General features: G+C 39.0%; 2 protein-coding genes and 4 non-coding genes across 6 annotated transcripts; all 6 read right to left on the reverse strand.

The window, feature by feature from the left end:
- Window positions 1-2,211: 2,211 nt before the first annotated feature.
- Window positions 2,212-6,381, reverse strand: cunh8orf89 (chromosome unknown C8orf89 homolog). The gene is made up of 7 exons (XM_074693642.1): window positions 5,819-6,381; window positions 5,676-5,721; window positions 5,421-5,512; window positions 4,916-5,054; window positions 3,655-3,762; window positions 3,499-3,554; window positions 2,212-2,923 (listed from the first exon to the last, which is right to left on the reverse strand). Exons 1-7 carry the CDS (start codon window positions 6,021-6,023, stop codon window positions 2,784-2,786), a joined length of 786 nt encoding a protein of 261 aa, XP_074549743.1. The 5' UTR covers window positions 6,024-6,381; the 3' UTR covers window positions 2,212-2,783.
- Window positions 6,382-6,501: 120 nt separating this feature from the next.
- rpl7 (ribosomal protein L7) lies at window positions 6,502-11,753 on the reverse strand. The gene is made up of 7 exons (XM_074693641.1): window positions 11,676-11,753; window positions 11,074-11,173; window positions 10,773-10,939; window positions 10,319-10,456; window positions 8,375-8,484; window positions 7,690-7,905; window positions 6,502-6,549 (listed from the first exon to the last, which is right to left on the reverse strand). Exons 1-6 carry the CDS (start codon window positions 11,744-11,746, stop codon window positions 7,697-7,699), a joined length of 795 nt encoding a protein of 264 aa, XP_074549742.1. The 5' UTR covers window positions 11,747-11,753; the 3' UTR covers window positions 6,502-6,549; window positions 7,690-7,696.
- LOC141807877 (small nucleolar SNORD12/SNORD106) lies at window positions 7,560-7,652 on the reverse strand. Its single transcript, XR_012599874.1, has one exon. It is a non-coding gene; the product is annotated as a small nucleolar SNORD12/SNORD106 (small nucleolar RNA).
- LOC141807875 (small nucleolar SNORD12/SNORD106) lies at window positions 8,119-8,210 on the reverse strand. Its single transcript, XR_012599872.1, has one exon. It is a non-coding gene; the product is annotated as a small nucleolar SNORD12/SNORD106 (small nucleolar RNA).
- Window positions 10,090-10,181, reverse strand: LOC141807878 (small nucleolar SNORD12/SNORD106). Its single transcript, XR_012599875.1, has one exon. It is a non-coding gene; the product is annotated as a small nucleolar SNORD12/SNORD106 (small nucleolar RNA).
- LOC141807879 (small nucleolar SNORD12/SNORD106) lies at window positions 10,532-10,620 on the reverse strand. Its single transcript, XR_012599876.1, has one exon. It is a non-coding gene; the product is annotated as a small nucleolar SNORD12/SNORD106 (small nucleolar RNA).
- Window positions 11,754-12,414: the final 661 nt, after the last annotated feature.

Here is a 12,414-nt window from a genome sequence, read left to right on the forward strand (position 1 = left end):
TCAGTTAAAATCTAACGGTACGGAGAGTGTGGAGGAGTAGGCGATTTTCCATGCTGGACATGAACACAGCATTGCAAGTTAGAGAAATATGTTAAATTGAAAATCTTTGAGATTTTATTATCACACGAATTCGTATTTATTACGACATGGTCACACAAAAATGTTCCGAAAATTGGTACCATTTTCAGGTACTGGGCATTGGTACCGTGCCATTTCAAATGTGAAAGGTGCCCATCCCTATCCTCTGGTACCCATGTAGTAGATACAAAGCTCAAAAAATCCCAGTTTTCCTCACAAGGATGTTTCAGAATACTTTTATATTGGTCTCTGTCCGAAACACTTCATTTTGGTAGCTGTCTCTTTAAGGCTCCTTACTCCACAAACTCCCTTCCATTTGATTGGCCTGCCTGCTGGACGCCTTTTGGAGGCAGAGCTATGGGCAGACTGTGGTGTTAAGAGTCCCGCTCTTCTGACATGTCATGAACCAGTCAGGAGAGCCTGATGTGATGACATCATTTCAATAAGTTGTATAAAAGTAGTTTTTTTTTTAACTGACCATTTTGAGCAGTTTACAGACAGATTCAAAGATTTCCACAGCATATGAAGAATCAGTGGTTTGAAAATATACACTCATTTAGTATAAACACCATACTTACTTAATGAATTCAAAATATGGTATAGCATGATATCTGCTGTTTAAAAGACACAAGTGATGTACTTGGACTCAACAGACTCAGCTTACAGTTTCTGTGAGAAACCCTCATTTTGTGTGTTTCAAATACACAACTCAGTGTGAATCTTTGCCATAGAAAATGTGAATACTGGCTGTTTGGGCAAACATTAAAAATCACTATATCAAAATAATGAGTGTTATTACTGAAACATGATGCAGACACTCCTTTAAAGAAATCAGTATAATGGACATCATGACACACATTTGTAAAAAGAACAAATAAAGATATTGTCTGGCATGCCCATGAAAAAATAAGGTAACTGCTTTTAAACACTTCTTATTTACACAGAGAACAGATCAGTTGTTACTGATGTGTTCCAGGAGGCCAGAAAATCATCTGTTTGTACTCTTTACACCACGTGTTGGTCTAGAAAATGTAAAAGCCTGCTGATACATGATCGATAAATTCAAGACTTCAAACCTTTAACAAAGGGGAACTAGAAGAGCTCCACTATGAAGATTCTACATTTTTATGTTGCATCTGAAGAAATTGCTATACTTATATCTTGGTGTACAGTTTGATATGGTAGCAAAAAAAAAAAAAAAAACATGTGGTGATTCAAATACGATTGAGATCATAAACTTCTAAAAAAAAAAATGTGCCTCAGTCAAAAAGAAAACTGGAAATCAGTGGAGAGGGAGGGTCATTTTCACACACTTCTCTGTCAAACTTTGAAGTTACCCCCTGCTGGCCTTTAGAAAAATAAAAGTTTAAGGCCCTTCCACTTACTTTTCTTTACTCTAAAGGCCAGGCTCACCTCTGATACATGGGCTATTACCTTGTCCCTTTCATCTCCTGTTGCACTGTGGAGTTTTGCAGTTATTCTCTCCACTGCCTTCAGCTACATGTGTAAATTGAGTTGCTGCAGCTGTGACGTATCGTTTACACTCCTGGCCAAACATTAGGAATTCTCACCATGTGGCAGCAGGTGAATTTTACTCCTCAAAATTCAGTCATTTTGTGGGATATAACCACATTGCTTGCCTGTCTGGTTTAGTAATTTGCTCTATGATAATGTTACAACTGCAAAGATGAAAGAAGGGAAGCAAACACTGAGCAAACCGCGCTTTCACAAATGTTTAAAGTGGTGAAAATTTTAATCTCTGCAGCCAAATCAAGATTCTCCATGATGATATTCTCATTCCTCTCTCAACAAAAAGACAATTGTCAAAACAATGAGAAGACTGTTAGGAAGCATGAACTGTCCCCCATACAGCTACAAAACAATGTGTTCAGTGGGAAAGTACCACATTGCTATCTGCTATCTGGGGGCACATTTTTTGCCTGCTCTGTAGATCTGCAATGAAGATAATATTTCACTTCAGGTTTTTTGAGGTTTTCACATAACTGTAATGGTCAATATGTGGTGTATGTGTCAACACAGGGAAGCTTTTTACACCAGGTTGTGCTTCTACCGTGAGCTGCATCTCGCAGATATCACAAGCCCCAACAGGTAAGAAGTTCTCGACAAAAAGAATCAAATAACAAAAATAAATTTATTAAATTTCAGGAAGACGTGTAACAAGGCACAATAATGGTTTTGCTAAACTATATAATATGTTCATAGATATTTCTCTTACTCAACAAAGCTTCATAAATATATAACAGCACTGCTTAAAACACTATTGCGATGAGGTCCAATCTTAACAGCATCCGTAACATACTGGTGATACACGGCAGTACTACATAACAGCCATTACAAGCCATTGGAGAGGTAAAATAAATATCTGTTCATGCAGCTGTGACATCAGAATAAAAAATACTTTATATCATATAGAAGTGTCAGCATTTATTTTGGTAGCAAAAGCTGTAGTTCCCCATAGTAAATACTGCATATGTATTAAAGGAGAGGAGCTCAGGTCAGGAACCCCAAAATGTGAAGATCAGCCATGTTAAGCAGGAAACTAAAGTCACTGAGGACAAACAAGCGGTAAGAAGAAGACACCGAAAGGAGCACGGGGCCCAGAGTGTTTTATTCTGCTCCGACCTCATTGGCACAGACTCTAAGGTTTTGATCCTTAACCCGATTGTCTCGGGAGAAGGTGATTGTCAGGAGGGAGGTTTCCTGTGTTTCTTCATTTTCTTGAGTTTTTCTTGTCTCACAGTCTCCCCCTCCAGAGAGGACAGCTCTGTGACCCTGTGGATGAAGGAGCGAGGCGCCCCGACCATTGGGTCTAGATAGGACTGGTCTATGTTCAAGAGAGAAAGAGTGGGACAGAGAGACATAAATGAAAGGGAGAGAAGACCATTAGAACAAAAACCCCTGATGATTGGTTTTAGCTGTGTCTCTATCATGCTCAGTGTAATCACAGATTAAAAAAAAAAAACATAACAATAAATGCTTTTTAAAGAAGAATTCATTTGGTATGCAGTGTCTATTGAACATCAAGCCCTGTTTGTGTGATGGAGGTCATTGTAATCAAAGTGTGAATTGAAAGAGAAAAGGCAGTATTTTGCAGTTTAAACTGGAGCAAACCTTCAAAATAGGACCCCTAACACCAGCTGAAACACTAAACACACCTTTTCTTCGTGTGACCCCTTCTCCCACTTTGTTTGAAGAAACAAAATCCATAAAACAAGACATGTTTGCCGCCAATAAATCAGCATCAACACCTGGATAGGTTGAAGGCCGCCTTTTCCCTTTCACTTACTGTCAGCACATTCTAACTTGACTTGTCAAGACCACAACAAATACCTGACTGAAGACCAACTGGCCATGCATTTTAAAACTTGTCTTCACAGTGAGAGCTTCAGAAAAACTCACTCTTTTGATTGTCTCTAACAGTCTGCAGAGTGTAGGTAGGGTAGTTCACCTTAGGCCTGCAGAACAGAAATAAGGCAGAAAACACGAAGGGCTAAGGAATAATTAAGAGAACTATTGATTGGTCTGGTCTCATTTAGTTTAAATGAGTGAAAGTACCTGCTGAGCTTGCAGTTCCCAAATGAGAAGGTGTTTCGGCCGTTGAGGACCAAAGTGGGCGGAAAGAGAAGTTCTGAAGTTGTGTTGAGTTCGTATCTTTCAGGACACCTGGAAGTCAGAAAAGAGGACGTTATTTTCAAGCCTAGTTCCATAGAGCTGGAACACAGCTTAAAATGTTGATACAAAACAAAACTTGATGGTTTTCAATTAATTTAGAGCCAAAAAGTTAATAGAGGATACTGTTAAGACAACATGTCAATGTTGAAAGTTAATAATTGAATTTTTTTTTCATTAAAGATGTTAAAATTTGATGCCAGCAACAAGTACCAAAAAATAGGAGAGGGAAAACAAAACGCTTAAAAAAATAGTCCGGCTTGAAAAAAAAACTAACAAAATTAAAAAACAAACAAACAAACTGAGGAATCATTCAGTACTGTAGTCAATAAGAATCATGACTTGTCAAAGAAATGACACCCAGAGTCTCTCTTGAACACTGATGGAAAGATGTGCATCACTCAGTGAGAGACTGTCTGTTCACATGATCCAGAATTACCAGTAACTTTACCGGGCCAAGTCAGTTCAGAGACAGTCAGAGATGATGAGAAAAACTACTCTACTATCTGACAAATCAAAATGCAGCATTCTTTTTGGAAATCATGGATACTGTAGCCTCTGCACTAAGGAGGGGAGGAGACACCTCATATTTTGTCTTTGCACTACTTTCAATCAAATTAAGTATAATTATGTTACAGATATACATGACCAAATCGTCTTGAGGAATAACTTAATTTGTCTATTAAGGTGTTTTTTCTTTCCTAGACAACTTATCTTTAATGACATTTACCAAAGTTTCCAACCCTTTTCATACTGTTTAAACTGATTTTTGTTATTTACAAAAAAAAAAAAAAAAAATCAAACATAACCGTTTCAAACAAATGAAGAAGTTATGGCATTTCATTACTGTTATCTCTTGACTTTGCAATATAACAACTGAAGCAGTAATCATCCACCCCATGTCGCCAGAATATTAAATACGAAAGAACAGCTTGAACCCTTCTGTTTGTGACAGATAAATAACACGTTATAATATTAATCATATCTGTCCGCCCTCTTCTCGTTTTATATTCCTGTCATCTATCACACTGTCATTTATCAAAAAGTGCCCCAGTCTCATTACTGCAATCTTTGAAGCTGCTTCTGGAAGTATGCTATAAAGAGAACAGCTCAAACCACTGGGCTGAGACATGAATCCAGCGGTTACCCCAGGGTAAAGGGCCGCTGTGCATGGCTGTGCGAAAACTCCTTGGACAGTTTGATGGGCTGCAGGTTGCCAGGTCTGTTTGCATGGTAGTCCCTTGTCAGTGGAGGAATTTCAGTTCTGGTTCTCTCCAGCCTCATGCCTAAAGATAAATAAGAATATATAAGAGACATAGCCCAAGTAGCTGATTGGATATTCAACAGAATCTGAGAGAAAAAAGTATCAGTAGATAACTTATAACCCTGAATAACGTGACATCTCATTGTCAAGATTAATTTCTGTAAGTGCTTAGGTAAATGCACTGAAGACTTTTAGTTATTATGTGTGACAATAGTGCCACCTGCTGGACAGTACGTTTAAAAACAGGAAGGAGCCTCAAATTACATCCACGTTTGAGGTCAAAACTGCCAAACACATATCTGACAGACACAATTGCAACTTCTCTTCTTCTTTATCACATTCACCACCTGAAAAATGTATTGATTAGCCCATATTCTGCATTTCTTACATCTTTTATCAAAAAGCTGTCTGCCATAGTGGTCCTTCTTTGGGTCAGTGTTTTCCAATTCCAGTGTGACATCTTTGGCTAAATATGGTGACCTACACACAAAAAAGCGAAATAAAAGAGCCATACTAACACAGAGATTTCAGGGAAATTAATACCACTCAGTAACGTAAATAATGCTATACATTGAAACAATGTAATAATTCGTTACTGTACTCATCTGGATGCTGTATAGGCAATAGAAAAGACACTTCTTACCCCCCAACAATGAAGTCACTGACCAGGTCTTTCCAGTCCTTGGACTCTACAGAGATGACGGATGGTCAGCATCCATTAACATGCTGTTAAGCTAGCTGCAGCATCTGGATGTGTAGCAGGCATTACGGGTCAACCATACTTACTGTTCAGGGGTTGTATCGCAGGAAACTGGCTCCTCAAAAGCCTATTCTGTGTGAAAGCGGCCGGTCCTCCGCCAGCTCCCATTCTGAAGTTCCTGTACCCTGGATATTCAGCCGCATCAGGGCCGCGTTGGCTGCAATTTGAGCTTCCCTGCGATATTAAAGCCTTAGCGGTTGGTAACGAGGGGTTAATCTGGAAAGTCATCATGTTGGCGCCGTCGGAATATAAAGGTACCTTAACTGCTTGGTTAAAAAGTCATTATGATGAAGAATGTAAGGTGGCGAGTCACCTCCGTGCAGCAATGCTAGGCTGCAGCAGCAAAATGCTAACGAGTCACAGTGTTGTCATAGAAACAGGCTAAACTGTTACTTGGTTTAAACATGACATTAATGAACTCGCCCACGTTTCAGGCTGTGGGGAAGAAAATACATTGAAATCGATTATTACTTCCATCCACTGTAGCGTTACACCTCACATTCTTTAGTTATCCATTTTCTGTATGGCAAAAAAGAGGTTTTAGGTTATTTTACCAAAACGAGTCTTAAAATCATTGCTAATGGGGGAACAAACCGGCTTATTCATTTTGGAGTCAGTGAATCATTTTATTGTGGTTTATAGAGAATATACGTATGACAAACAACTGTACTTAAACAGAATGAAAAAATGATGAATGACAAACTCAGTGTTATTTTTTTTCCACGTTTTTATTGTACACTTTGAGTCCTTTGAAAACCTGGAGGAAAAATAAAACAACAGATTAGGAACCAGACACCAAGAACAAATGTTTAGGTATTACCCTCAGTGTAATGCAAGTACTTGTTTCTTTGCAACCAAGTTAATCTGGCTTTCAAGTTGATTCAGAACCTAACTGAATATTATGCACAAGAGTGACGTAAAAAAAAAAAAATAGACACTCAGCCCCATGTACATACACAACACATTTAAAATTGCCTTCAACTGGTTTACGTCCATCATATTGTCCTTAAATTACTTCCTTCATGCAATGGAGTCTATTATATTTAATAAAAGATCAAAGCTTAGGGCCTATCTCAAGTGCCACTTGATTACTGCTACGTTATCGCTCCCAGAAGCTCGCTCTGTCACAGGCGGAGCAACTTTTTATTCACTTCCAAAACAAACATATTTTTACAAACTGATGAGGAACCAATGTCAGATTAAGGTGGCAAACAGACTTCACCAAGGTGCACTGCACTACATGAGTGATGGGACAGCTAAGCTATGAAAAGCAAAACTTGAGCGAATGTTATGGTAGTCAGAAGCTATATTATACAGCTTCTGAATACTGCAACGTTTGCTTATAATAGCTTATGAAGCTAATACAGCTCCTGGATGCAGCTTAGCTGTCTAATCATTCATAAAATGCAGTTCATTGTAGTCTACAGTTTGCTGTGAATCCGTCACCCTCGTCTGACATGTATTACTCACTAGCTATAGCTACATTCGGTAGATTGTCATAATAAGCAATTTCAAAATACAGCCAAAAATTCAAAACATTTCTAATATTAATGTGAAGTAGGAAAGGATTGGATATCTGTAAAAAAAAAAAAGTAATATCATGGGAAATTTCTCATATTAACTCCTTGGTCTCAAGTGGGGTCCAGTTTGTCTTTTTGAAGGGCTGTGTAGCCTTTCCCTTAACATTACAGACAAGGGGGACACCCCTTCACTAGACATGCACACACAAAACAAAGGGCTAAGGGGTAGAACTGGGACTGGGCCTTAGATGTGGTTTCAGACATATTTGGCTTATTTTCAGCTTGTTTTCACCACAGTCGATAAGATGGGGAAAAAAGAATATGCATCATCAACCACACCATATGAACCATGTCTGCAGTCAGGACCTGTAACTCACCATAACTTCAGTTCATCCTCCTGATCAATCTGTTGATCTGATCCTCCCTGTTACCAGCGTCTCCCCCCTCCACAAAGTGTGTGGTCTTCTTGTTCATTCCACCACGGGGTGATGACAGCTTGAAGGGCCACAGGAAGTTGTTGGCAGGCTTGAAGTTCTTTCCAACTGTGAAAATCTCATGGATGAGGTCCTCGACACAGATGATGCCGTATTTGCCTGTTGATCAAAAAGTAACGTGCTTAACAAATTTATAGTTCAAAGCTCCAACTGTTTGCTTTTTATCAATCTGGTAAATAGAAAAAAAAATCAGTTAGCCGTTCTCAAAGGTTCATTTACCTATTTTACCTTACAACAGGTAACCATAAGACAAACCTGTTTGATAATTAAAATTGAATTTCCATTTACTAAAACAAATTGTATCAATGCTGACAAGTGGTTTCAGACAAAACTGGCTTAGTTTTCAGTTTTTTCTCACCATGGTCGATATGACGGGGAAAAAAGTGTGCATCATCAACCACTTGTCATACTAGTGCCTCTGAGGTACAGGCTTTCAAAGCTTTACTTAGCGAATTGGTACAAACACTCAGATTTACAACAGTGATCCAACCTCTTCCCTGAAATAGGCTCATCTCAAATCATGAACAGGTTTGCAATTTTGGTGTTTCAAATTAAAATGTGTCTTTACCAAGGGCCTTCTCCACCAGAGCATTGTCTGTGAGGGCGATGCGCTGTTTCCTCATCCTGCCATGGCCACGCTTGTAGATGAGCTCACGCACAGACTTCAGGTTGGGGTATCTGAGAGACAACGGGTCAGAAATGGTACAAAAGTAACTAAAAATGTGCTCTTATATATCATGTCCACAACAAAGGTTTGACTTCTCGTTTTCCCACTAACTTGATCCTTTACCCGAAATAAATCTCTGTGATAGTTTGATTGGAGGTTTCAGTGAGAGCTTAAGTTCGTGTTTGAGAAGTGAAATTAGATTCTGAATCCAAGTGACAAAGGCTTTTCACCCACTGTGACAACACATGTAAAGGTTGTTAGCAGATGTGCTTCATGCATATGGATTCTCATCCTCACAGCGTGTAGCTGCAGTTTTTCTTTCCACAGAAGGCTGAACTCCAAACACTGCATTCATCATGTATCACTTAATGCCAAGTCTGCACATTCCACTAACTGTACCACTATTTCAAGCAGAGACTTTATGTACACAGTATAAATCTTAGGATCCTTAAGGGCACATCTTTGGACATCTGCAACACTAATGTGTTTAAAAAGCATTCGTAAATAATGCAGATATTTCCACCTTTCATTGCCCTAAATAAAAAACAATCAGATTTTTCTTCAACACACTCAAAAACAAACTACACAATGCTTCTGAAGAAAAACAAACAGTACTATTCCAGAGACACCCATGAGATGCTCCCTGAGTATTTTATGTGAATATTAGAGCTGAAACGATTCCTCGAATTATTCAAGGTACTCGATTACAAAAACTACGAGTAATTTTCTCCGCCTCGAGGAATCGTTTGATTTTAAAAAAGATCAAAGAGTAGTATTTCAAATAGAGCTGAGGCCATATTAAGAGAGTTTTCAGACCCCTCAAGCTACCTCTCATACAAGATAGCAACTAGCAACAAATCTAGCTTCTTTTCTGGAGTTTGGAGACTAATGGGTCATTCTACAAAACGGGCGCCATTTGGGTCCGCAACATTTGATGAGATGCACAAGGCACAAAAAATGTGTGTTTACAAATTTTGGAGCTACCAAAGCAAGTGCTCTTATTGACATGCTGTATCAGAAAATTCTATTTCTTAAAGAGAAAAAATTTCATTTGAAAAATAACTGCTTTTTAACTAAACAAAAATGTATTTTATCCAATTACTCGATTAATCGATGGGATTTTCAGGAGAATACTCGAATACTAAAATATTCAATGGCTGCAGCCCTAGTGAATATGCGTACAAATATCTGACTTCCTTTTCACCCATGTAACCACACCTTCACAAGAAGCTGTGCTATCCCTGTACTATCTCAATCAGAACCATGTGGCAGGATAACTGAGCAAGACTGTCAAGAAAAACTAGATGCCAAAAAGATAGCCGACCCTGCGAAGCTTGGCCAAACACTATGTTAGGTACACAACACTGAGGTGACTTTTTGTGGACATGCCTTAGCAGGTGTAAGGTATAAATCACACCCATGTTGATTAACTGCACTTTTCTCCTTTTATATTCGGAGATTTTTAAAAAAGCAAAGCATCATTCTATGCTGGTAATATGGAGTTATGTTGTTCTACTTAACTGTGATGACACTTGAGTAACATACTACGACACAAAAAATTGGGATAATGCAAGTCTCTAAATGCTGCATGTGTTGGTGCTCTGCAGTGTCCTGTACTTGTGGTTTCAGACTAAACTGGCTTAGTATCAGTCTATATTCACCATGGTCGATAAGATGGGGAAAAAAGTTCAGCATCATCAACCACATTCCAGGGACACATTTAACTTTGTGCATAAAAAAAGCAGCTCATTTATTCCTACTCTGCTTGGAACACGACGACAGTGCACCACAACACAGGTTTTCAATATTAAGAGCAGAATTAAGTATAAAACATTTTGATCTTACCCCCAAGCAATATAAGGTTCAGCAATCCTCAGCATGTTGATTGAAGCCTTGTTCAGCCTGACGAACACACCGTTGAAGATCTGGCGCAGACGGAGCAGCTGCAGAACTTTACGGACCTTGGGGCTGACTCCATTGATACTAAAAATACGAAATGAGGGCGATGATTAATGAGTTGTTCCACAGCTGTGTGTTGTTTTGTATAAGATTATACTTCTTGTGGTTTCAGACATATTTGGCTTAATAAATACACATATCACCACAGTCGATATGCCGGGGAAAGAGGGTACATCATTAACCACAATTTACCATCAAATGCCCTGCTTCCATGAACCAATGAGGTAAAACACCACCATCACAATAAAAATATCAAATCAGGGAATTCAATCAGTGCACGTGTTGCAGTCAGCATCTTAATAGTACAAGAGTTGTTTCTTAAAAACAATGTGATGCTCACCCTCTGATCCTGATGACAAAGGCCAGCTTGGGCTCAGCTGGAACATAGTAGTTTCCCACTTTGCGAGCAGTGCGACTCAGGCGGATCTCACGCCTGTGCATCTGCCTGTACTCCTTGTGGTACTTCTCAGCCCTCTTGAATATCAGCTTCCTGGTCACTTTGCGAGCCTGTAAAGACACGATACACAACATTTAGTGGACAAAGCAGATAACCATATCGGCAGTAATATACGCGTCCCATTGCATCCTATTTCGTTAAGTGTGGCTTTCACAGCGTGATAATACATAAGCACAGAGCTCACCTTTTTCTCGGCCAGCATCTTCTTGACGCGCATGGCCTTCATGGCAGCGAAGGCCTTTCGCCTTTTCAAAAGGCTCTCAGGGACCGCCGGAACTTTTTTTCTATGAGAACACACAGAAATCAACGGGGTCAGAAACAATAACAGTCTGAACAATTAACAAATAAATCCCGGAATACCTCACTTAGGCAAGCCAAACTGCTCCGATTGCCACGAGTAGCTGATAGCTTGCTAACCTGTAGTGTACCGGCTTCGATACGTGTTGTCAAAGCCTCTCCAGAGTCTACTTTAATGCGTAAAAAGCATTAAAAGCTGCATTGTAGTCTGTGACATTACTGAAGCTTTATTAAGTATTCATTTCTATTCCATGGGGAGATAAAACCTCTCATTAAACGCACAAGCAGTTGAGACTGCCATGTTGTACGGCTACTCCACATACATTTCAAAAAGGTGCTCTACATCACAAAAAGAACAATAATCCCAACCAATACAATAAGTGTTGATGAGTAAGGGACCTAAACAATCTTTAAATAATTTCAAATCAACCATGATGGTCATTTTCACACTGGATGTTCATAGATTTTCAGGTAGCATAAAACACTCACTCTACGTCCGCCATTGCGTCCACCGAGAAAGAGAAAAATCTGACTGCGCATGTCCGCGTTAAAGGATACATGGTGTCCTTCTTGCTGCCTGACTTATATTCGTTCGCTATTCCCAAACGTAAAAATTCTTTATCTTTACATTTTTGAAAAGAATGGTGTCTAATTTAAATGCTTTTTGGTAAACTGTTATTTTCTATTGGTGCGAGTTTTTGTCTTTTAGGATAGTTTTTCGTTGAATTTGGACAGTGGAAGCAGGTTGAAACAACTATTTAGCAAAGACTTTAGCTGAGGTAAATATGACTTTATGTAATATATAAACTCGTTTTAAGCTTGGACACAAATGGCACTTTAAAAAAAATGGATTAAAATCAGTTGTGTGACATAACGGCCCCAGTAAAATGCCACAGGTGATGGTTGTACACTAGTGTCTCCGGCAGAGGGAGCAAACACTTCATTACCCAGACTACAAAACGGGGGCGCTCCTTTGCTGGAACACTTACATTATACATCAGGTTGTAAAATAATGTTGAAGAGATAACGACAAAAAGTGCTGTCACATGGAACAAAAAAACTAACACCAATCAGAAATGCAATGTTAGTTTCAGTTTGTGTATTGGAATGAACCGTTACGTTTTAGGTTAATTAAATAGGCTACGTTAGTATTCTGATTTTGATTTGCTTGGACTAATCTCTCTGGACTTTTATAGCTTAGACAGGCGGCCCACTCTATAAATTAACT

Source organism: Halichoeres trimaculatus, unplaced genomic scaffold (assembly GCF_033239565.1).
Source record: "Halichoeres trimaculatus isolate MK-OKI-2021-1 unplaced genomic scaffold, fHalTri1.1 fHalTri1_scaffold_18, whole genome shotgun sequence".
In the NCBI taxonomy this organism is placed as follows: domain Eukaryota; kingdom Metazoa; phylum Chordata; class Actinopteri; order Labriformes; family Labridae; genus Halichoeres; species Halichoeres trimaculatus.